Source organism: Taudactylus pleione, unplaced genomic scaffold, assembly GCF_031769625.1.
Source record: "Taudactylus pleione unplaced genomic scaffold, aTauple2 ptg001990l, whole genome shotgun sequence".
Classification (NCBI taxonomy): domain Eukaryota; kingdom Metazoa; phylum Chordata; class Amphibia; order Anura; family Myobatrachidae; genus Taudactylus; species Taudactylus pleione.
The window spans coordinates 8,966,229-8,988,581 of NW_028286386.1; the positions used below are offsets into that span (position 1 = coordinate 8,966,229).

At 43.6% G+C, this 22,353-nt stretch overlaps 1 protein-coding gene across 1 annotated transcript in view; it reads left to right on the forward strand.

The window, feature by feature from the left end:
* Positions 1 to 17,605, forward strand: part of SCYL2 (SCY1 like pseudokinase 2) — an 83,154-nt gene extending 65,549 nt beyond the window's left edge. The window contains exons 15-18 of the mRNA XM_088465545.1: positions 6,585 to 6,651; positions 8,350 to 8,439; positions 13,922 to 14,041; positions 16,372 to 17,605. Coding sequence (XP_088321671.1) covers positions 6,585 to 6,651; positions 8,350 to 8,439; positions 13,922 to 14,041; positions 16,372 to 17,031 — 937 coding nt within the window. The 3' untranslated portion in view covers positions 17,032 to 17,605. The remainder of the gene's footprint in view (positions 1 to 6,584; positions 6,652 to 8,349; positions 8,440 to 13,921; positions 14,042 to 16,371) is intronic.
* The last annotated feature ends 4,748 nt before the right edge of the window (positions 17,606 to 22,353 follow it).

Genomic DNA, 22,353 nt, shown 5'->3' on the forward strand with positions numbered 1-22,353 from the left:
GACTGCCCTTCTGTGCTGCTGTAGTGGGGCTTCCATGCTTTTTATTCATTTTCTGACATACGTGTGCTGTGAGCTTGTATGACTGCCCTTCTGTGCTGCTGTAGTGGGGCTTCCATGCTTTTTATTCATTTTCTGACATACGTGTGCTGTGAGCTTGTATGACTGCCCTTCTGTGCTGCTGTAGTGGGGCTTCCATGCTTTTTATTCATTTTCTGACATACGTGTGCTGTGAGCTTGTATGACTGCCCTTCTGTGCTGCTGTAGTGGGGCTTCCATGCTTTTTATTCATTTTCTGACATACGTGTGCTGTGAGCTTGTATGACTGCCCTTCTGTGCTGCTGTAGTGGGGCTTCCATGCTTTTTATTCATTTTCTGACATACGTGTGCTGTGAGCTTGTATGACTGCCCTTCTGTGCTGCTGTAGTGGGGCTTCCATGCTTTTTATTCATTTTCTGACATACGTGTGCTGTGAGCTTGTATGACTGCCCTTCTGTGCTGCTGTAGTGGGGCTTCCATGCTTTTTATTCATTTTCTGACATACGTGTGCTGTGAGCTTGTATGACTGCCCTTCTGTGCTGCTGTAGTGGGGCTTCCATGCTTTTTATTCATTTTCTGACATACGTGTGCTGTGAGCTTGTATGACTGCCCTTCTGTGCTGCTGTAGTGGGGCTTCCATGCTTTTTATTCATTTTCTGACATACGTGTGCTGTGAGCTTGTATGACTGCCCTTCTGTGCTGCTGTAGTGGGGCTTCCATGCTTTTTATTCATTTTCTGACATACGTGTGCTGTGAGCTTGTATGACTGCCCTTCTGTGCTGCTGTAGTGGGGCTTCCATGCTTTTTATTCATTTTCTGACATACGTGTGCTGTGAGCTTGTATGACTGCCCTTCTGTGCTGCTGTAGTGGGGCTTCCATGCTTTTTATTCATTTTCTGACATACGTGTGCTGTGAGCTTGTATGACTGCCCTTCTGTGCTGCTGTAGTGGGGCTTCCATGCTTTTTATTCATTTTCTGACATACGTGTGCTGTGAGCTTGTATGACTGCCCTTCTGTGCTGCTGTAGTGGGGCTTCCATGCTTTTTATTCATTTTCTGACATACGTGTGCTGTGAGCTTGTATGACTGCCCTTCTGTGCTGCTGTAGTGGGGCTTCCATGCTTTTTATTCATTTTCTGACATACGTGTGCTGTGAGCTTGTATGACTGCCCTTCTGTGCTGCTGTAGTGGGGCTTCCATGCTTTTTATTCATTTTCTGACATACGTGTGCTGTGAGCTTGTATGACTGCCCTTCTGTGCTGCTGTAGTGGGGCTTCCATGCTTTTTATTCATTTTCTGACATACGTGTGCTGTGAGCTTGTATGACTGCCCTTCTGTGCTGCTGTAGTGGGGCTTCCATGCTTTTTATTCATTTTCTGACATACGTGTGCTGTGAGCTTGTATGACTGCCCTTCTGTGCTGCTGTAGTGGGGCTTCCATGCTTTTTATTCATTTTCTGACATACGTGTGCTGTGAGCTTGTATGACTGCCCTTCTGTGCTGCTGTAGTGGGGCTTCCATGCTTTTTATTCATTTTCTGACATACGTGTGCTGTGAGCTTGTATGACTGCCCTTCTGTGCTGCTGTAGTGGGGCTTCCATGCTTTTTATTCATTTTCTGACATACGTGTGCTGTGAGCTTGTATGACTGCCCTTCTGTGCTGCTGTAGTGGGGCTTCCATGCTTTTTATTCATTTTCTGACATACGTGTGCTGTGAGCTTGTATGACTGCCCTTCTGTGCTGCTGTAGTGGGGCTTCCATGCTTTTTATTCATTTTCTGACATACGTGTGCTGTGAGCTTGTATGACTGCCCTTCTGTGCTGCTGTAGTGGGGCTTCCATGCTTTTTATTCATTTTCTGACATACGTGTGCTGTGAGCTTGTATGACTGCCCTTCTGTGCTGCTGTAGTGGGGCTTCCATGCTTTTTATTCATTTTCTGACATACGTGTGCTGTGAGCTTGTATGACTGCCCTTCTGTGCTGCTGTAGTGGGGCTTCCATGCTTTTTATTCATTTTCTGACATACGTGTGCTGTGAGCTTGTATGACTGCCCTTCTGTGCTGCTGTAGTGGGGCTTCCATGCTTTTTATTCATTTTCTGACATACGTGTGCTGTGAGCTTGTATGACTGCCCTTCTGTGCTGCTGTAGTGGGGCTTCCATGCTTTTTATTCATTTTCTGACATACGTGTGCTGTGAGCTTGTATGACTGCCCTTCTGTGCTGCTGTAGTGGGGCTTCCATGCTTTTTATTCATTTTCTGACATACGTGTGCTGTGAGCTTGTATGACTGCCCTTCTGTGCTGCTGTAGTGGGGCTTCCATGCTTTTTATTCATTTTCTGACATACGTGTGCTGTGAGCTTGTATGACTGCCCTTCTGTGCTGCTGTAGTGGGGCTTCCATGCTTTTTATTCATTTTCTGACATACGTGTGCTGTGAGCTTGTATGACTGCCCTTCTGTGCTGCTGTAGTGGGGCTTCCATGCTTTTTATTCATTTTCTGACATACGTGTGCTGTGAGCTTGTATGACTGCCCTTCTGTGCTGCTGTAGTGGGGCTTCCATGCTTTTTATTCATTTTCTGACATACGTGTGCTGTGAGCTTGTATGACTGCCCTTCTGTGCTGCTGTAGTGGGGCTTCCATGCTTTTTATTCATTTTCTGACATACGTGTGCTGTGAGCTTGTATGACTGCCCTTCTGTGCTGCTGTAGTGGGGCTTCCATGCTTTTTATTCATTTTCTGACATACGTGTGCTGTGAGCTTGTATGACTGCCCTTCTGTGCTGCTGTAGTGGGGCTTCCATGCTTTTTATTCATTTTCTGACATACGTGTGCTGTGAGCTTGTATGACTGCCCTTCTGTGCTGCTGTAGTGGGGCTTCCATGCTTTTTATTCATTTTCTGACATACGTGTGCTGTGAGCTTGTATGACTGCCCTTCTGTGCTGCTGTAGTGGGGCTTCCATGCTTTTTATTCATTTTCTGACATACGTGTGCTGTGAGCTTGTATGACTGCCCTTCTGTGCTGCTGTAGTGGGGCTTCCATGCTTTTTATTCATTTTCTGACATACGTGTGCTGTGAGCTTGTATGACTGCCCTTCTGTGCTGCTGTAGTGGGGCTTCCATGCTTTTTATTCATTTTCTGACATACGTGTGCTGTGAGCTTGTATGACTGCCCTTCTGTGCTGCTGTAGTGGGGCTTCCATGCTTTTTATTCATTTTCTGACATACGTGTGCTGTGAGCTTGTATGACTGCCCTTCTGTGCTGCTGTAGTGGGGCTTCCATGCTTTTTATTCATTTTCTGACATACGTGTGCTGTGAGCTTGTATGACTGCCCTTCTGTGCTGCTGTAGTGGGGCTTCCATGCTTTTTATTCATTTTCTGACATACGTGTGCTGTGAGCTTGTATGACTGCCCTTCTGTGCTGCTGTAGTGGGGCTTCCATGCTTTTTATTCATTTTCTGACATACGTGTGCTGTGAGCTTGTATGACTGCCCTTCTGTGCTGCTGTAGTGGGACTTCCATGCTTTTTATTCATTTTCTGACATACGTGTGCTGTGAGCTTGTATGACTGCCCTTCTGTGCTGCTGTAGTGGGGCTTCCATGCTTTTTATGGATTGTATGACATACGTGTGCTGTGAGCTTGTATGACTGCCCTTCTGTGCTGCTGTAGTGGGGCTTCCATGCTTTTTATGGATTGTATGACATACGTGTGCTGTGAGCTTGTATGACTGCCCTTCTGTGCTGCTGTAGTGGGGCTTCCATGCTTTTTATGGATTGTATGACATACGTGTGCTGTGAGCTTGTATGACTACCCTTCAGTGCTGCTGTAAGTGGGACTTCCATGCTTTTTATGCATTGTCTAACATACGTGTGCTGTGAGCTTGTTTGACTGCCCTTCAGTGCTTGTGTAAGGGCCTTCCATGCTTTTTATGGATTGTCTGACATACGTGTGCTTTGTATGACTACCCTTCTGTGCTGCTGTAAGTGGGGCTACCATGCTTTTTATACATTGTCTGACATATATGTGCTGTGAGCTTGTATGACTGCCCTGTGCTTGTGTAAGTGGACTTTCTATGCATTTTATACATTGTCTGACATACATGTGCTATGAGCTTGTACAACTGCCCTGTGGTTGTGTAAGTGGACCTTGCATGATTTTTATACATTGATAAATTTGAACAAAAATTTGCCACTCTTGGGGCTAAATGTAATACCGAGATGTAGCTTCCCATGGAATAGAAGGTTTGTTCAAATCCTCCAAACTGTAGAGATATGCAAAAGAAAAGGGATGTGCAACTTCTGGTAATAAACAAGTCTCTTATAAAAATGCAAAGTTTTAATTAATATACTAAACATAACATAAAATTCACAAAATAACATCTAAAAATATATAAGCAGTAATATATACAACTTCTAACATGAGCTTCTCTTATAGACCACTGTAATAGAAATAGAGACAGCTCCTAGATAACGAAAATCGTCAACACCAAATTAAAAATGTCCCAGTAATAATATATAAAATGCTCAATTGACATCATTGTGCTTCCGTAGGTATAAATGAGTCTCATATTAATTGAGTACAATCCAGGAGCTAGAAAGCTGTTATACTGTATGCACGAAAGATAACTGAGATATTGATTAATATTGGATGGTCGCAGCTCTTTATATTTGTAAATCCACAGATGACTCTGCACCATAGGACTGATGCATGCTGGCCCTCGTGTTCGTGGTCCACTTGCTGGTGCAAGGTTTCTGTGCACCCTAGTTAACATTTCACCTACCGTCCCTCCTCCCTCCAAATCATAATCTGCTATGCATCAGTGTCCCCAATTTATAATAAGCCACACAGCAGTGTCCCAATTTATAATGTACTATATAGAAATGCCCCAACTCCTATGCCACACATCAGAGCTTCTAAATCATAATGTGCCTCATAACACTGCCCCTAGTTCATAATATGCCACAGCTCTGTGCCACAGATTCATAATTCTGCCACACAATGCCCAAATACTTATGCCACACGTGCCCAAAATTCTTTATATGCCATACAGCTGTGCCCCCAATACATTATGCCATACATCGGTGCCCCAATATATATGTCACACATCTGTGCCCCAATATAAGTCAGCACCCATTAAATCCCTCACAATTATATAGACCTAAAACATAATATTTAATTGTTCAGAAGTATGTTGTTATAATAATAGGAAATATGCAGCATATTGGATAACTTAAAATTAATCAGAACAGTATACCTTCTATGTAACTAGTTTCACATACCTTATTGTAATGACTCTATACCTTTTTGAAATGTCTCACACACACACACACATTCACCCCGGACGAGGCAGTGACCGGTGAGATCATGTGTGATGGGGTTGAGAGTAGTAGCAGCTGTAAATGATTAAACCTGCGGCTGCTGCCAGCGCCTTGCGAAAGAGGCATGTCTTTGAAAGAGACATCCTTAATTTCTTTTTGTTTGGTGGACTCAGTGGCACCCTCCAGTGGCTGGAGCCATTGGGCAGCTGCCTAATGGTAGCAATGGCCCTGAGTAGTGGTGAGTTAGCGGACAACTGTGGTAAGCTTCCTGGCGGAATATCAGCACAGTTGTCAAGTGCTTCCGTGTGGTGTTTAGCTGGTGAAAGCACAGCGCTCGTACAGATCAGGCACCGGAGACAGAATGAAGTTGATGTTTTAAATGCCGGATGGGCACCTTCGTCACAAGCAGATGTGGAATTAGCAGGAGCGGACGTTTTCTTGCTACAGAAAGGTGCTGCTAATTAATTAAAATGGCACTTACGTGGTCTTAGTCATTCACTTTTGGAATAAAAAATACATATGTAATATGAAACATAATATGCTAAATATAATAGACTTGTTTAGACAATAAAAATAGGATCTAGAAATAAATATAACACGAAATATATAAACAAAACCAATGTGAATAAGCGATATTGGCCTGGCTGGAAGGAGCTTTTTGATTTTAATAGTTTTTAACTCTATATAGACATGACCGAGTTGTCATACCACTGCTTATGTTACATATATTTTTGTATCTTATTCACCTCATTTTCACGTTTTTCATACACCGATATATCCGGTGTTGACAATTTTTTATCTGTGAGCTGTCTCTATTTCTATCACAGCGTACTATTAGAGACCCTCATGCTAGGAATTGATATGTTGCTTCTTATGTATTTTGATGTTATTTTGTGAATTTTTTGTGATTTAGTATATTCAGTAAAACTTTGCATTTTTATTAGAGACTTGTTTATTACCAGAGGTTGCGGGTCTCTTTTTGCATAATTTTAAACATTGACATACGTGTGCTTGTATGACTGCCCTTCTGTTCTTGTGTAAGTGGACCTTGCATGCTTTTTATACATTGTCTGACATAACATATGCAACTGTCATTCTGTTTAGCAGTGCATGATGTCAGTATTTCCTCCTCCACAGGACTGTTGTACCACAAATACATTGTTCTATTGCTGAATAATAAGCATTACTGATCTCTTAAGTACATCATATCTGAATTTTCTATCACTTTTAGGTCTCTGGATATAACACACCAGTTGAATATATCTGCAGAACAGCAAACTAGCAAAACAAGTAATGAGGTAGTAATACTGCTAAAAGACTGTCAATATTTATACGTAATTTTTTTTTTATTGAAAGCAAATAACTGATTTCCTCCATTTATATTACACAACTAGATGAAATCACATTACCACATTTTTTTATTAATTTGAAGTGCCCTAGTTGTATTGCTTTGCATTGGGGCCATGTCGGGGGCATGCCCCACGTGAGCAGCAGCGCTATATAGACTGGTGGCAGCAGCACCTTCACCCACCACTCTCACCAGTGTCACTGTGTGCCCTGTGCACAGACTGCTATGTAGCCTCCTATTCACCCACCACTCACCAATGTCACTGTGTGTCCTGTGCACAGACTGCTATGTAGCCCATCCTATTCACCCACCACTCACACCAATGTCACTGTGTGCTCTGTGCACAGACTGCTATGTAGCCTGTCCAATTCACCCACCACTCACACTAATGTCACTGTGTGCCCTGTGCACAGACTGCTATGTAGCCTATCCAATTCACCCACCACTCTCCCCAATGTCACTGTGTGCCCTGTGCACAGACTGCTATGTAGCCTATCCTATTCACCCACCACTCTCACCAATGTCACTGTGTGCCTGCTATGTAGCCTATCCTATTCATCCATAACTCACACCATTGTCACTGTGTGCCCTGTGCACAGACTGCTATGTAGCCTATCCTATTCACCCACCACTCACACCAATGTCACTGTGCGCCCTGTGCACAGACTGCTATGTAGCCTATCCTATTCACCCACCACTCACACCAATGTCACTGTGCGCCCTGTGCACAGACTGCTATGTAGCCTATCCTATTCAAGTGACTGCGGGCCCAAATCACCTCTCCCCCACCCCTTACCGGCCGCACACATGGTGCCTCAGCTATCTCTTACATTGATGATGTCAATACATTTTGTTTTTGTTATTGCTCAGCTTTGACTTGATGGATTGAGATGAAACAAAGTGCAGATTATTTCTAGGAGTTTCCACTACAAAATGATACTGTTTTCATGAAAATCCGAAAGAGCTTTCGGATTCGAGAGCTTGCTGTAAAAATCAGCCACAATAAATCAATTATATATTATACATAGCAATTCATGTGCTAGTACAGCTAGAAATAACAACTTCTTTTTGACAAGATAAATATTTAAAAAAAGATTCTATCTCGCATTCACAAGCTCTTAATAATGTAGATCTTCTCCTTATGCCACCTATTAACACAAGAGGATTAGAGTAAATATACTAATTTATACACCGTGAAGGAGGCACACCTTTGAAACTAGATCACCTTTTAAAATGATTTGATCACTTCATTACAATAATTTGTTCCAAAATGCAATAAGGGATAAGTCCAATAGAAGTACTTCATCACAACATCATCTTAAAATGTACTTAAACATCACTTAAAAAGTGTTGGACTGATCTTACATAGTCAGATCTTTATACTAAAACAGATTCATAATTAAAATATTCTTAAGTAATTTTAAAAATAAATCCAACTCCGTGTATGAAATACATTCAAACTGCCAAAATGTAAAACATTTTTAAAATATCGATTTTCATAATCATGTTTAGAAATGATTGCCACTTTGTGTGTAACCTTATGTCATCACACATGCTCACAGTTAATTACAACCATCATTAAAACAATCCTATTTCATGTAGCCCATTAATGATCAATAGCTTGTTTGTTCTATATATTTATCAACAGACGGATAAAGTATTTAACATAGGACAAGATTTTCTAACTGGTGCAAGTGAAAAAACAGAGAATGGACACGTGCCAAAGCAGCAAAGCAGGGTGAGTGCTATGTGGGTTTATACCACTCTGTAAGATAATGTACAAAGCTAATCACAGAGAAGCCGATGTTGCCACTTGGCATATGAGCACCCGGCAACAAGATTAATGTTCAATGTAGACACATGCGTTGGTGGCTTAATTGGATAAGATTCAGTTGTTTGGTGCCTCGGGAAGTGCAGAACCACTGTTGTTGCGGTAAAGGCAGCACATCTTTGTCGCAGAGGCAGCAGAATCTTACCCTGCCTGGATGACTTTCTTTTCCTGGCCCAGTCTCCGACAGTTCTCAGAGACCACATCCATCTGAAGGTAGAGCTGCTGCAGTCACACGGATGGATAATCAATTGGCGGAAACCCACGCTAACTCTGTCCCAGGAAATGCTCAACTTTGGAGCCTTGTTGGACTCAAGCTCAAAGATTCTTTCTTCCTCCCTCTGGACAATATCGTAAGCTTACAAGCCAGAAATCTGCTCCTTTCTAGGCCAGCGTCGGCTGTCCATTCACTCATGCATGCAGATTCTGGAGTCTCTGGTCTCAACGTTCGACATGGGGGAGTAGAGTCCGTTCCATTCCTGGTCTCTGCAAGGGGTCATTCTGAAACGACGGATCAAGCCCGCGCCTGAACCTCAAGGCACAGACTCTCATTCTTCCCTGGGAGGTCAGTTTCTCTTTACTGTGGTAGCTCCATTGCTCACATCTGAACAAGTGCCGCCCCTTTTGGATCCAGAACTGGGTCTTTGCTCACCACCGATGCAAGCCTTCGGGGTAGGGGGGCGGTGACCTGTCATCAGAGCTTTCAGGGTCGTTTGATTCTTCTAAAGAGCCAGCTCTTCATCAACACCCTGGAACTTCGTGCCGTATACAGGGCTCTGTGCCAGGGACGTCCGGTAAAGGTACAGTCTGAGAATGCAACCATGGTGGCTTACATAAACCACCAGGGCGGCACACTCAGTCAAGGAGCCATGCTGGAAGTCAGCCGCATTCTCCTTTGGACAGAGCATCATCTTCCAGCGCTGTCCACATTGTCATCTTGAGGGTCCAGATTTGGGATGCGGACTTCCTAAGCCGTCAGGACGTTCTTGCGGGCGAATGTGCACTGCATCTAGGCGTCTTCCAACTACTAGTCCACCGTTGTTGACATAGACATGTTGGCATCTCGTCACTATCAGCAACTATTGAGATACTGCTCCTGTACCAGGGATCCAGAAGCTCTCCCGGTAGATGCCTTGGCCTTCTCTTGAAGCTTCCCTCTGTTTTACATTTTCCATCCGGTCTCGATGATTCCTCTGGTTCTCCACAAGTTTAAGCTGGAGGGAGGCACGATGATCCTGGTGGCGCTGAATTGGCCTCAGTGGGTTTGGTACGCAGATTTGTTGGGCCTCTCCATAGATGCACCACTGTGTCTACCTCCGCGGCCGGATTAACTGTCATTGGGTCCGTGTTTCCATCCAGAACTGATCCGTTTCACTTTGACGGGGTGGCTCTTGAGACATCTGTCCTAAGAGCAGGGGCTGGCTGGCAACTTTTAGCCTGGGGGGCAAATGCATGCAGGTGGCCCTGGCAGAGTAGCGTGTAGCCAGGGTGCCCGAAGAACGTGCGTGCTACGGTGCCCCCCCCCTCAAATGTTTCAGGGAGGAGGCGGGTCCATATGGGATTAATGTAAGGTAAAAATAAAGATTAGGGGCAGCCCCCTGTCGTAGTGCCCATATGCAGTGCCCCCGTGTGCCACAGGAGAGAACACCCTTATGCAGGCCTCCAGTAGTGATCCCCCCCCCCTATGCAGTGCCCCTTGTGCCCCCAGTAGTAAGCCCCTTATATAGTGCCCCCAGTAGTGGTCCCCCCTGTGCAGTGCCCCTTGTGCCCCCAGTAGTAAGCCCCTTATATAGTGTCCCCAATAGTGGTACCCCCTATGCAGTGCCCCTTATATAGTGCCCCCAGTAGCAGTCCACCCCCCATGCAGTGCCCCCAGTATTTCCCTTTATATAGAGCCCCCAGCAGTGGTCCCTCGATGCAGTGCCCCCAGTGGTAGTCCCCTCCCCCTATGTAGTGCCCCTAGTAGTAGTCCCCTCCCCTTGTAGTGCCCCTAGTAGTAGTCCCCCCCCCTTGTAGTGTCCCCAGTAGTAGTAGTATCCCCTTGTAGTAGCCCCCCCTTGTAGTGCCCCCAGTAGTAGTAGTATCCCCTTGTAGTGCCCCCAGTAGTAGTAGTCCCCCCTTTGTAGTGCCCCCAGTAGTAGTAGTCCCCCCCCTTTGTAGTGCCCCCAGTAGTAGTCCCCCTTTGTAGTGCCCCCAGTAGTAGTAGTCCCCCCCCCTTGTAGTGCCCCCAGTAGTAGTAGTAGTCCGCCCCCTTTGTAGTGCCCCCCAGTAGTAGTAGTAGTCCCCCTTTGTAGTGCCCCCAGTAGTAGTAGTCCCCCCCCTTGTAGTGCCCCCATTAGTAGTAGTCCCCCCCCCCTTGTAGTGCCCCCAGTAGTAATCCACCCCCCTGGTAGTGCCCCCAGTAGTAATCCACCCCCTGGTAGTGCCCCCCCCCCCACAGAGAGAGACTTAATTAAAAAAAAAAAAAAATCACTTACCTGAAACTCCCACTCCTGGTCTCCGGCCGCTTTGCATGGGAGAGACGTCATTACTCATGACGTCTCCCCCGTTACCCACTGCTGGAGCAGGAAGATGGCTCCCGCAGTGGGAGCAGCAGCAGCCGATGAGAGTCTGACAGACTCTCAGCGGCTGCTGATTACAGCAAACACACAGCTACCCGCTCCGGCGGCTGTGTGTTTGTGCTGTGTATCGCTGACCGAACTCCGTCCGGTCAGCGCTACACGTGCGGTGCAGTCTGTGTCACAGTGACACAGACTGCCTGCGGCCCGTATGACGCTGCGGCCCGGGGGGCACATGGCACCCTGCCCCCCGGCCCAGCCCGCCACTGCCTAAGAGTGAAGGTATATTCTCCAGGGGGGTCATTCGGACCATGCTGCAGGCTAGGAAGCCTTCTTCAGCACATATTTATCACAGGGTTTGGCATACCTACTTTGCTTGCTGTGCGACTAGGGGTTTAACCCCAGGTCTTTCCAACTATCGCGCGTCTTTTCTGCAGGCAGGTGTGTATTTGGGACTCCGGCTCTCGCCCTTGAAGGTCCAGGTTTCAGCCTTGTCTGTTCTCTTCCAAAGGCAGCGTGTACTACTCCCGGACGTGCAACCTTTTTTCCAGGGAGTTCTCCACACTCAGCCACCATTCGTGTCTCCTGTGGCTCTCTGGAACTTGTCGCTGGTTCTCCGAGCTTTCCAATCTGCTCCCCTTTTGAACTGTTACAAACTGTTGATTTGCACTGGCTCACATGTAAAATATCATGTTGCTCCCCGTTCCTTATCTTCCATTTGGACAGGGCTGTGCTGCATACTCGCCTGGGCTACATTCCCAAGGTGGTGTTACGCTTCCACATAAATCAAGAAATTGTGGCATCTGCTTTCCAGACTTCGGATTCTTCTCACCCGGAAGCTTCCTTGGATGTCTCTCCGGCTTTATGTCAGACGGACCCGAGATTTTCGCAAGTCGGATTCACTGTTTGTCTTTTGTCTTATATGATGATCATAAGAGGGGCTGGCTGGCTACTAAGCAGACCTTGGCCCGCTGGCTCTGCCTCACCTTTCACCAGGCTTACTCCTTGGCGAACCTTCTTACTCCTGCCGTGGCGACGTTCCATTCCACGCGGTCAGTGGGGACTTCTTGGTCAGGGCACTGTGGGGCTTCTGCAGAACAGCTCTGTAAGGCTGCTACGTGGTCATCTGCTCATACCTTCATCCGCTTTTGATACTTTTGCGTCCTCGGACGCCGCCTTCAGGCGTTCTGTGCTCACTGCAGCTCAGGAGCGTCCCCGCCCATAGGGGGACAGCTTTGAGATGTGCCCCATAGTAAAGGAAGAAGAAAAAGAGACTTATGTTGCTTACATGTTAAGTCTCTTTCTTCGACTCCATAGGGGGCACAGGGAACCCACCCTGACGCACCTGACTGCTGGGGTGTGTTTCCTTGGTGACCTGTCAGGCTGTACTTTCCATGGTTGTATGGTTCTGTGCGTGTGTATGACTTCCCTCTCCATTTTCTCTGCCTCGCTCCTGCCGTGGGCATGCAAACTAAACCTTTTTTTTTTTTTTGATGTTTTGTAATAATCTGGGGGAAACTGAAATGTCACGAAGTACTTTAGTCAATATTCCAATTACAAATCCAATGCCAACTGGAGCTAAAAGTAATATCAATTACTGTTTATTCCATATCAGCATAAGCTAATAGTGTTCCCTTGCCTTCAGCTCTCATACAAATTCATAGGTTGCAAGGTTCAGATTGGAACAGTGTTTGCTTCTACTGGGTTTTAGAAACGGAAAATAATGCTTCCTGGCCTCATCACTGGAACACTAAGCTGCCCCTATCAGCAGGAGTTCAACAATGGCTGCTGCTTCCCCTAAGTACTACCGTCATTAAATTTATACTTCTAAATACATATTTATATTTTATAGATACATAAAACAACTCAAAATAATGCATTATTATTATCCTTTATTTATATGGCGCCACAAAGGTTCTGCAGCGCCTTACACAGTACATAAATGAGCACACAAGAAAAACAGTTAATAGTAATACAAAACAATGCAGGACAAGGACATGGTTTATAAACATAACTGCATAACACAAGCAGCAGGACATGAGCAACCAGGTGTTAGGTGTTATTGTGGGGAGTTAGGAATAAATTATACTATAAGTAGGGAGAGGAGAAGTACGTGAGGGATGAGGGCCCTGCTCGTGAGAGCTTACATTCTAAAGGGGAAGGGTAGACAGACAGGGGTGACACAGATGGGGTAGATAGTGAGGAAGGAGCATGGATAAGTGGGTTAGGATATGTGCTGCGGAATGTGTGTGTTTAAGACGACCTGATGTTATGCATTCGCGTATGATAAAAAATTGAGCTTAGAGATAAGTGTATGCATGTCTTAATGAGGGTCAGTATATTTGTGCACTATAGCATAGTGTGGTCTATACTGTAACTGTTACTAATATAATACAACTGGTGATTGTAAACTTTTTACATGCTGTAGCTGCCGCTGAAGTAATATTTTATATGCGGTTTTATATAATGGCGTAGCAGACGAGAGTAATATTTCAGTACATCTAATTAAAGTAAAAATATTCTTAAAGGTCTAAACATTTATAAGTCTGAGTTGTAAATTTTCCATAAACCACTCGATAATGGTTCATAGTGCTGTGTTTGAACTCTAAATACATTTCTAGAAAAATTTATAATTTTAGAAAATATTTGACTTTTGTTATTTCTCTTTTCTCCATAAAATGTAATGCTAAGAGTAATCCTTACGTATGTATGATTCTCTACAGTTAACAATGAGGTGTGTTCTAAAGTGTATCCTATTGGATTTAAATTTCACGCAGTGCCAACTATAATGTTATTGCTGTTATATGTTACATTCAATTACTTTGTTTTAAAAGATATCACTTACACTTGAAGAGAAGCAAAAATTAGCAAAGGAACAGGAACAAGTACAGAAGATGAAAAGCCAGGGGCAGCTGACACCGAGCACCGTGACACCTGCAGCACCTGTGAAACAGGTAAAGGTTGATGCTAGGCTGAACACCTTTATGTGCACATATTCTTCTTCTTATTCTCTAAACAAGTAAACAAACCTTTTAGACTATTCCTTCGAGGAGGAATGAAAAAGTAAAAATAGTATAATTGCATTGAGTATATGATATCAGTTTATAATGATCTAGAAAGCAGTACAGACTAGGTAAGCTATTCCATATGCACACCTTTTCTAGAAACATCACTTGCTAAATGATTGGCGCAAAATTGGGTAAATGTGCTTATTAAGGTTTTTAAATGCATTGTGTCTAATACAGAGTTGGATAGAACTGAGGCGTATGTGATTTGCACAGGAAAAAATTTGTGTATTTATCCATATGCAGAGTACACCGTCCCCTATCTGCTAATCATCAGTTCTCACTGAATTATACCTACTGTATTTGAGAATGCATCTTTACAGCCTAGTCATACCTTGTCAGTCTTTAGTGTAGATGCACTACCTCTGCCATCACCTGTAGTGGCATATGCACAGTTCCATGCACAGTGTGAAAACATACAAGATGAGCTTTGCAAACAGGCGTATGTTCAACTATACATGAGTCCCATTGTGATTATAAAAAAATGAAAGGAACTAGGTACTACTTGAGGCATATTTGTTGGTAAATAGGTTACAGTGCAAAGCTTGATCCTTGGCCCTCTTCAGCTACCTAGCCTCTACCTCCCATTTACCTTCCATATAGGTTCGTAAGGAGCCTCTTGGACTGATCTGGGGTTTTCATAATGTCAACTATAGCTCTGGAATATTTTGTATTGTTAATGCCATCCTCTTTCTGCTCAATGAGGCACTGGCCCATAATATACTTATTAAAGCTGTGCTCAGAGACTCCTGGGTCAGTAACCAGCTGGCATTGCTTATGGCATCGTAATACCATAGGGAGTCAGTATAGGTCTAGTGGCGATGGAGCTTCCTCCCATCATTTAATAGGATCAGTGATACGTGTGACTTTTATGACCATGGTAGTTAAGCCATTGGATTCCTATGGCTTTAGAGAGACTGTAATAAAACGGTCCTCGCTGCTGAATCTTTATGTAGGCGCTCACAGACCACTAAGGGTCTTATTGCAACTATATATCAGCTGTTACTCTCCCACAACCAACCTCAAAAAGAAGCCCATGAGCTGGCCTGGGAGCGAGACATGGGTGAGACTCTGACCTAAGGTGTGGTCTGAAATTATGCTGAAGGTCGCAAAGAGATCTATCTCTGTACGTGTAATCGAAAACTGTTACAAACTTTACTTTCACTTTGTACACTCGATTTATCCTACTTCCTCACATTATGCTGGTGCTAATGTGGCCAGCATGGAGCCCTGTTGCACATCTGGTGGTCCTGACCTCACATTCAACCCTTCTGACGGAAACACGACTTGATAAAGTCTATTACTGGTATTCTACTGCCAAATTCTCCTCTACATTCCTTGGTATCCGAGCTCACTCCACAACCACTTCAGAAATTAATGAAACATATTCTGAATGTGGCTAAATGCCATATTGCTTCCAAATGGAAATCACCCTCCCCTCCCTCCCTCCCTCCCTCCCTCCCTCCCTCTCAGGTATAATTAAAGTGATCTGGCCCATCTACAGAATGGAAAGGATCACCTCTGTGTTGTGTGACACCCCAGGCCACCTCATTAAGGTTTGGACTCCCACAGACGGCTCACTATGAGGCCGAACCTCCATTAAACACAATATAGCTCTATAACCACATGTTCCAGATATTTTGACTGGCAATACACACCAACTGGTCCCTGTCCCTCTTTCCCCCCCCTCTCATTCTATATCTCCACTCCCTGCCCTTTTCCTATTCCATGTCTGTAACCCCCTGCCTATACCTACTTTTCAGTTTTAGGTCACCAATAAGATTTCTGATACATTCAGGCGAATGTGGCGAAATATCCAACCATCATTTTGGCTACTTACTTTCCCATACCTCTCATTTTGTTTGTCACTTTCTCTATTTTGGACTGTTTTCCAGTTTCTTTTATGGTTGACCGTGTTCTATTAGCTCTTATTCCACTTATGTTGTACTTTATACATAATTTTGTACACTGTGTATTTGGAACAACATCCATAAACAGATTTTTCAGAGAAAAAAAAAAAAGTTCCTCTAACTAGGATATGTCTTAGAAATGACGTTTTGCAGTGGTTTTTAAATGATGATGATGACTATATTATTGTTGACATTTTAGACTTTTAGGACATGGATGAAGTCCACATGCATTATAGATTTAATGATACATTCATGAGAGGAGTGTAGAAGATATAACATTGATTTCATGTGGTTTTCTCAATTTTCCAGACAAAGGATTTGACAAAGACACTGATGGAAAACAGGTCACCTTTGAACAGTCTTTCAGGCATCAATGCTAAACCTGCTGTGGGTGCCTTTTCTCATGGCAGTGGCACTAGCATGCCTGGAAGTATTGGATTCCCAGCACCAGTTGACAACATGAGCTTAAACAGAAACGTACAAAATGGACTTAACTCAAACACAGGGTTCCAGTCTTCTGGGTTTAGCTTGGGGACTGTAAGTCCCAATCAAAACTACTTTAGTGGTACAGTCCCCATGGGAATGAACCAATTGACTGCTATGTCAACCCCTGCTAACTTGCAGAACTTTAACACACTTAGCAGTCCTCAAGGCATGCTGCAGCAGAACTCATTCAGCAAACCCACCACTAACTTGTCATCTTTGGACAGTCTGTTTGGTCCACAAAAACCCAAAGTGAGTATGAACCAGATGACCCAGCAGAAACCGAACCCCTGGCTCAACCAATTTGTACCACCACAAGCTTCTCAGACCATGAGCAGCACAGTAACACAGACCGGCATAATGGGACCAACAGGTTTTGGTGCTGAGTCCAACCCGTTTTTCAACCCACAAAGCTTTGCACAGCCAGCAAACACAATGAAAAGTAGCAGTTCAGCTAGCAATGATTTAAAAGACCTTTTTGGCTAATAAAACAAAAACATTCAAAGTATGTTTTATAATCATGGTTAATCTGCTTGGAATCTCTTGGTTATGTTCTGCCATTGTGATATTTCAAGGTTTCTGAAAAGGTTGTTTTATTATTTTTCTCCTTCCTTAATTTTGTGATGATCCTGTGGATGTATGTGATGAGCTGACATCTCTAATCAACCCATTTCCTTTTTGTAATGGTGTCCTTAATCTATTATAACGCATTATGTCACCGAAAAAGGGTAGCATTAATCACCGGAAATGATTATAATGCAGATAAGTAGGCAGCAGTTGTGTCTCTAGAGGAGACCTACATTCCATCCACTTTCTCAGTTTAGTCTACTTCATCTGCTCACCAGAATAACGGATAATTGCCATTCTCTGATAATAAAGCTGTACACTTTTTTTGTGATTTATTTTGTACATTTTAAATCTTAAACTGACCATTACAATTTTAGGAACTAGGATTGGTGAGTTAATTGGCCACAAATACAAGATTATTACTGTTCTGCTGATTCCTTCTGGCAATACTAATTTCTGGAAAGCAGGTGTGTGTGTGTGTGTGTGTGTGTGTGTGTGTGTGTGTGTGTGTGTGTGTGTGTGTGTGTGTGTGTGTGTGTGTGTGTGTGTGTGTGTGTGTGTGTGTGTGTGTGTGTGTGTGTGTGTGTGTGTGTGTGTGTGTGTGTGTGTGTATATATATATATATATATATATATATATATATATATATAATTAGTATGTATGTGTGTGCACTTAATTTTTTAACTACTGAGAAGCATATTCATTTTATTGATGAGAAGCACTTTGTCCAGCCTTAATTGAATAAAAAAATGACCTCTCTATTTCATTAAGTGGATCACTGAATAAAACATTCCTAACTCATATGAGCATGTGCCCGAATACATGTTGCCAGAAAATTAGTTTTTATTTTTTAATTATGTAAACTTTCCTTGAAATGACAAAAATTGGATGGATTATGGTTATAAGCTAAATGTGTTCAACTAGTTTCCTATTCGTTAGCATTTTCATTTTCGCATCCAGTTTTTTTTTTTGTTTTTTTTTACTACTATTGGATTATATATACAGTACTTGTTTAAAAGTGCATTTTATTATCTTTATTAGTTGCATTTAACACTGTTTTTCTTAGAGCTTTGAAAAGTGCAAAAGGAGATATGACATGGTTACACACATAAGTAACAGCGTATAAGTAAACTGCTACACATAATAAAATGCAATATGTACAATCCACATGGGCAGTATCTGGCATGGTGGAAATGGTAAATGTTGCTTGTCCCACTTGCACTATAACATTAGCTTTGCAGTTGCTGGTATTCTCTGAATTCTAATTTTGTCTTGGAATGGTTTTCATATGAATTGTAAATGTTACTTTGTATTTGTAAACTGTTTATGCTCTTTAGATTTGGTTCTATTTACATTCACTGTATATACCTAGAACAAGATTGATTTCACAGTATTGCAGAAACCACCGCACATGAATTTCAGAAAAAAAAGTAATGGTAACAGCCTAAAACTTGATTACATAAATCAATATACATTATTAATGTGTTGTTATCCTAATTACTTCATTTGTATAATTAGTATATATAATCTGAAATAAAACCCTTGTCTCGTACATTCTATAGGTTCCATATTTCCTTGTCAAAATACTTTAAGATCAATTTTGTTTGTTTGCAGTGGTTGATGGTTCTCTAATAAAACATATTACATGGTCCCTTCCCTTTTACAGGCACATTCCAGCATGGTATTACACAGTGCGAGGGACAAATCAAGCAATATGGTTACCTGCAGCTTCCAGCTCTGTATAACATATGCTGTTCTGTAACTTGCGTTCACTAATCAAATAAGGGAATCTATATATCAAGCCTATCACTTATTTTTTTTTCATTATACTAAGTTTATCGTCTTAATGTTGAAGACCACGGGGCCTTATGGTGTAAATGGATTTGTTACATAAAGATATTTAAAGACTTGACAACCTACCTTAATTTATATATAAACTGTGAATCATTGAAATTGTTTAACATGCTCTTTGAGGTTTGTGTGTTCTGTTAAAAATATTGTTGAACTTGTGTTTGTAATTATTTTTAACAAAATGTTTATAAGGAAACTATTATTAAATGAAGTCTGGCTTATACAGAGCTCTGTAAAGGATAATTTCATGCTTTCTGTTTGCTAGATTATGTGATTTTTCTGTGTTAGGCTGCAATTTATATAACATTTGAAGCTATATCTAATGGAGGATATAAGTATACTTGAAAATGTCTTTTCTGTTTAAAAAACAAAAGTGCTCAGCCCAGAAATTACAATCCAAGGGTTAATACTAGATACATGAGGCGGCAGCCTGTGATGTTGTTACAGCCGTTTGTTGTTCTGCTGATATGAATAATGCAGGAGATCACTTCTTATAGAAGCAACCTGTATTAGTACTAGAATTTTTTTTTTTATTATTATTTAGTCACTTTTGAACAGAGTTTGGGAAGAAAGGAATAAAAGAAAAGTTGCTGGTTTTCCCAAGTTGAAGACGTGCTCATTGAGCGCTGAGACCTAGAAAAGACTCTGAAAACAATACTGAGAACATGTAATTTCTGATTAAAACAATTTTTTTTTTTTTTTTTTTCATATTATCTGTATACCAGAATATGGTATTTTTGTTATCTTTGTTACTGCCCCAAACTGATGCAGGATATAGGTCATGCCCCCTTCCGAACCCCTTTCTCCTTAGGTTAATAATGGGCCAGCCACAGCCCTTAAATTTATTCTAATTATGTAGTTGCCATGTGGCTAAACTGTTGATTACTATTTTGGTGCATGTTGTATCTATAATTAAACATAATGTTTAAAATAACTCCCATTGGCCAGGGTAGAAAATTGGTTTTAAAAGCAGTTAAAAGACATCCTAAACTGGCCCCATTATAGTATTCAGTGCCCATTGTCCACAATGCTTGCTCTCTATTTACCCACCAGTGCCTGTACCAGACCTAACTGAGGGCCTGATTCAGACCCGCTTGCGAGCGCTGAGTGCTCGCAAGCGGGTCGAAGTTGCCCAAGTGCGCATGCGCACGACTGAGTCGGCTCCCGCCTGCGCATGCGCAAGACCCGAATAACGACGGCCAAGCCGTCGTAAAGGGGGCGTGCTGTCTATGATGATTGACAGCGCGCCCCCTTTGGTGGGCGTGCCGGGGCGTGGCTGCCCAGACAGAGGCGTTCCCATGGGAACGCCTACCGAGTGGGGCCGGCCCCACTGACATCACTAGTGATGTCAGTAGGAGTGCTTTTGCCTCTGATAGAGCCAAAAGCACTCCAGGGCTTGCGGCAGCGAGACCCTACCGCAAGGGTCTAGTCGCAAGCCCGATGGTCGCGATGGTCTTGACCATCGTGAACATTTTGGCCGCTCGCTATAGCTGTTTGGAGGCCGCTCCAAAAACGAGGGACGGCCCTGATTCAGAGCGAGCGCTCTGTCAGAGCGTCCGGCTCTGAATCAGGGCCTGAGTCCAATACAGTAGTGGTCGCTAGAGGAGGAATTGGACAAGTAGTATGGTGAATCGGGTAAAACTTCTAGTTATGAGCACTCCATGAAAATCAAAGACTAGTCTTTACCAGAGAAGGCATGGGAAAAATCCTTTAATGTAAAAGCAATAGACCAGGGGAAACGCAAGAGACTTCTGCCTTGTCCTGGCTGAAAATTTTGATATATAAAGTTATTGGACATGTTGGGCTATTCAGACCATGAAAGGAGACATTGTTGTCCAGTATTAGGCAAAGCTTGTCCAATTCATAAAGACTGTAGAGCTTGGTCATTGACTGGTCATCGGACGCAAGGGGGAGGTGGAACCATGGAGGTTTTGGGTCTGGAGATTGGAGGACCTTGCCACTTTGTCAGGATTCAGAGAATGGCGGCGTGTTTCAGAGAATGGTGGCGGGTCTGTATGCTGCGGCTGCTGTACTCACAGTCGGGGCTCGGGGAGGTTGTCGGCTGCTGTTGCTGCTTTTTCGTTTGCTCCTGGCGTGTCTTCAGGGAGGCTCTGGTCACATTTGTTACCCTCGACTGGCTTTGCTAGAGTTGGGAGGTCCGGGGTCCATGGACGCTGGTGCGGTGTCTGCGTGTCCTTCCTCTCCTTGTCCTGGCTTGATGACGCTGCCAGTGCAGGGGTTACTACACAGGTCTCCACAGCAGGTGATTGGCTCCGGGGAGGTCTGGTGGAGCTGTTACTGGAGATGCTGGTGTCAATGCCGCTGCTGCTGATGCCGGAGAGACAGGCAGTAGCCATTCGTGCAGCCAGGAGGGGCAGAGCTGGAGACATTGGAACAGCAACAGGTCGAGGTGGTCGGCGGTGGAGTCAATATTAGCAGTGGAACCAGGGATTGTACCAGAGACATCCTCGCAGGCAGAAGAGGCAAAAGAGGGGTATGAGAGCTGGCATTCAGTTGAGACTCGGGTCTCATCCTTTTAATCCCTCTCTCCCTAGTTTATTTTTGGCTAATGTCAGATCTCTTCCTAATAAAATGGATGAGATTAGTTTTAGATTGGACTACAATCAGTCTCTTAAAAATTGCTCTTTACTAATATTGACAGAGTCCTGGTTAAGTGACAATGATCCGGATTACCCCTTCCAGTTACCAGAAAGAACTCTGTTCCGGGCAGATAGAACTCTAGAGTCCGGAAAGAAAAGAGGTGGTGGACTTTGTGTTTTATGTCCATGATAAATGGGGCACAGATGCTATTATAATTGAGTCACAGTGTATAGCTGATGAGTTTATGCTACTTAGATGCAGGCCATTTTATTTGCCCCAGGAATTTTCTGTGGTTATGTTAGTAGCAGTTGTGGCAGTATCACCAGAGGTGGCACTGGTGAGCAGCAGATTCTGTGGGGCAGGAGAGATCTTCCCACAATGCTTTTCTAGTCTGTGTGGGCAGATGTATAATGGCTGCCGTATGACCAGAGCCCAGGTGAGGCTGCTGGTGGACACAGTCAGACAGTCCAGGTGGAGCTGCAGTGTGAGTGAAGCAGACTAGGTGGTCAGGATCATACCTGCAAGGAGGAAGGCAGATCCATATACCTCTGACACTGTCCTTGTGAGAGGCGGCAACCAACAAGCTGAGAAAGCTATACCAGGCCAGAAGGCCAGGGTCCAGTCCTGCATGTGGCAGGAAGGACCACAAATCTCAGAGACTGTGAGAGACTTTCATGCAGATTAGTTGCTTCTCTCGAGAGGGTTCAAGAAGTGAGCTATTGCCCTAAACAAGGGCTAGGTTTGTTTATTTTTCCGTTTCCTGATTTCACATGCTGGAAGTAAAGCAGC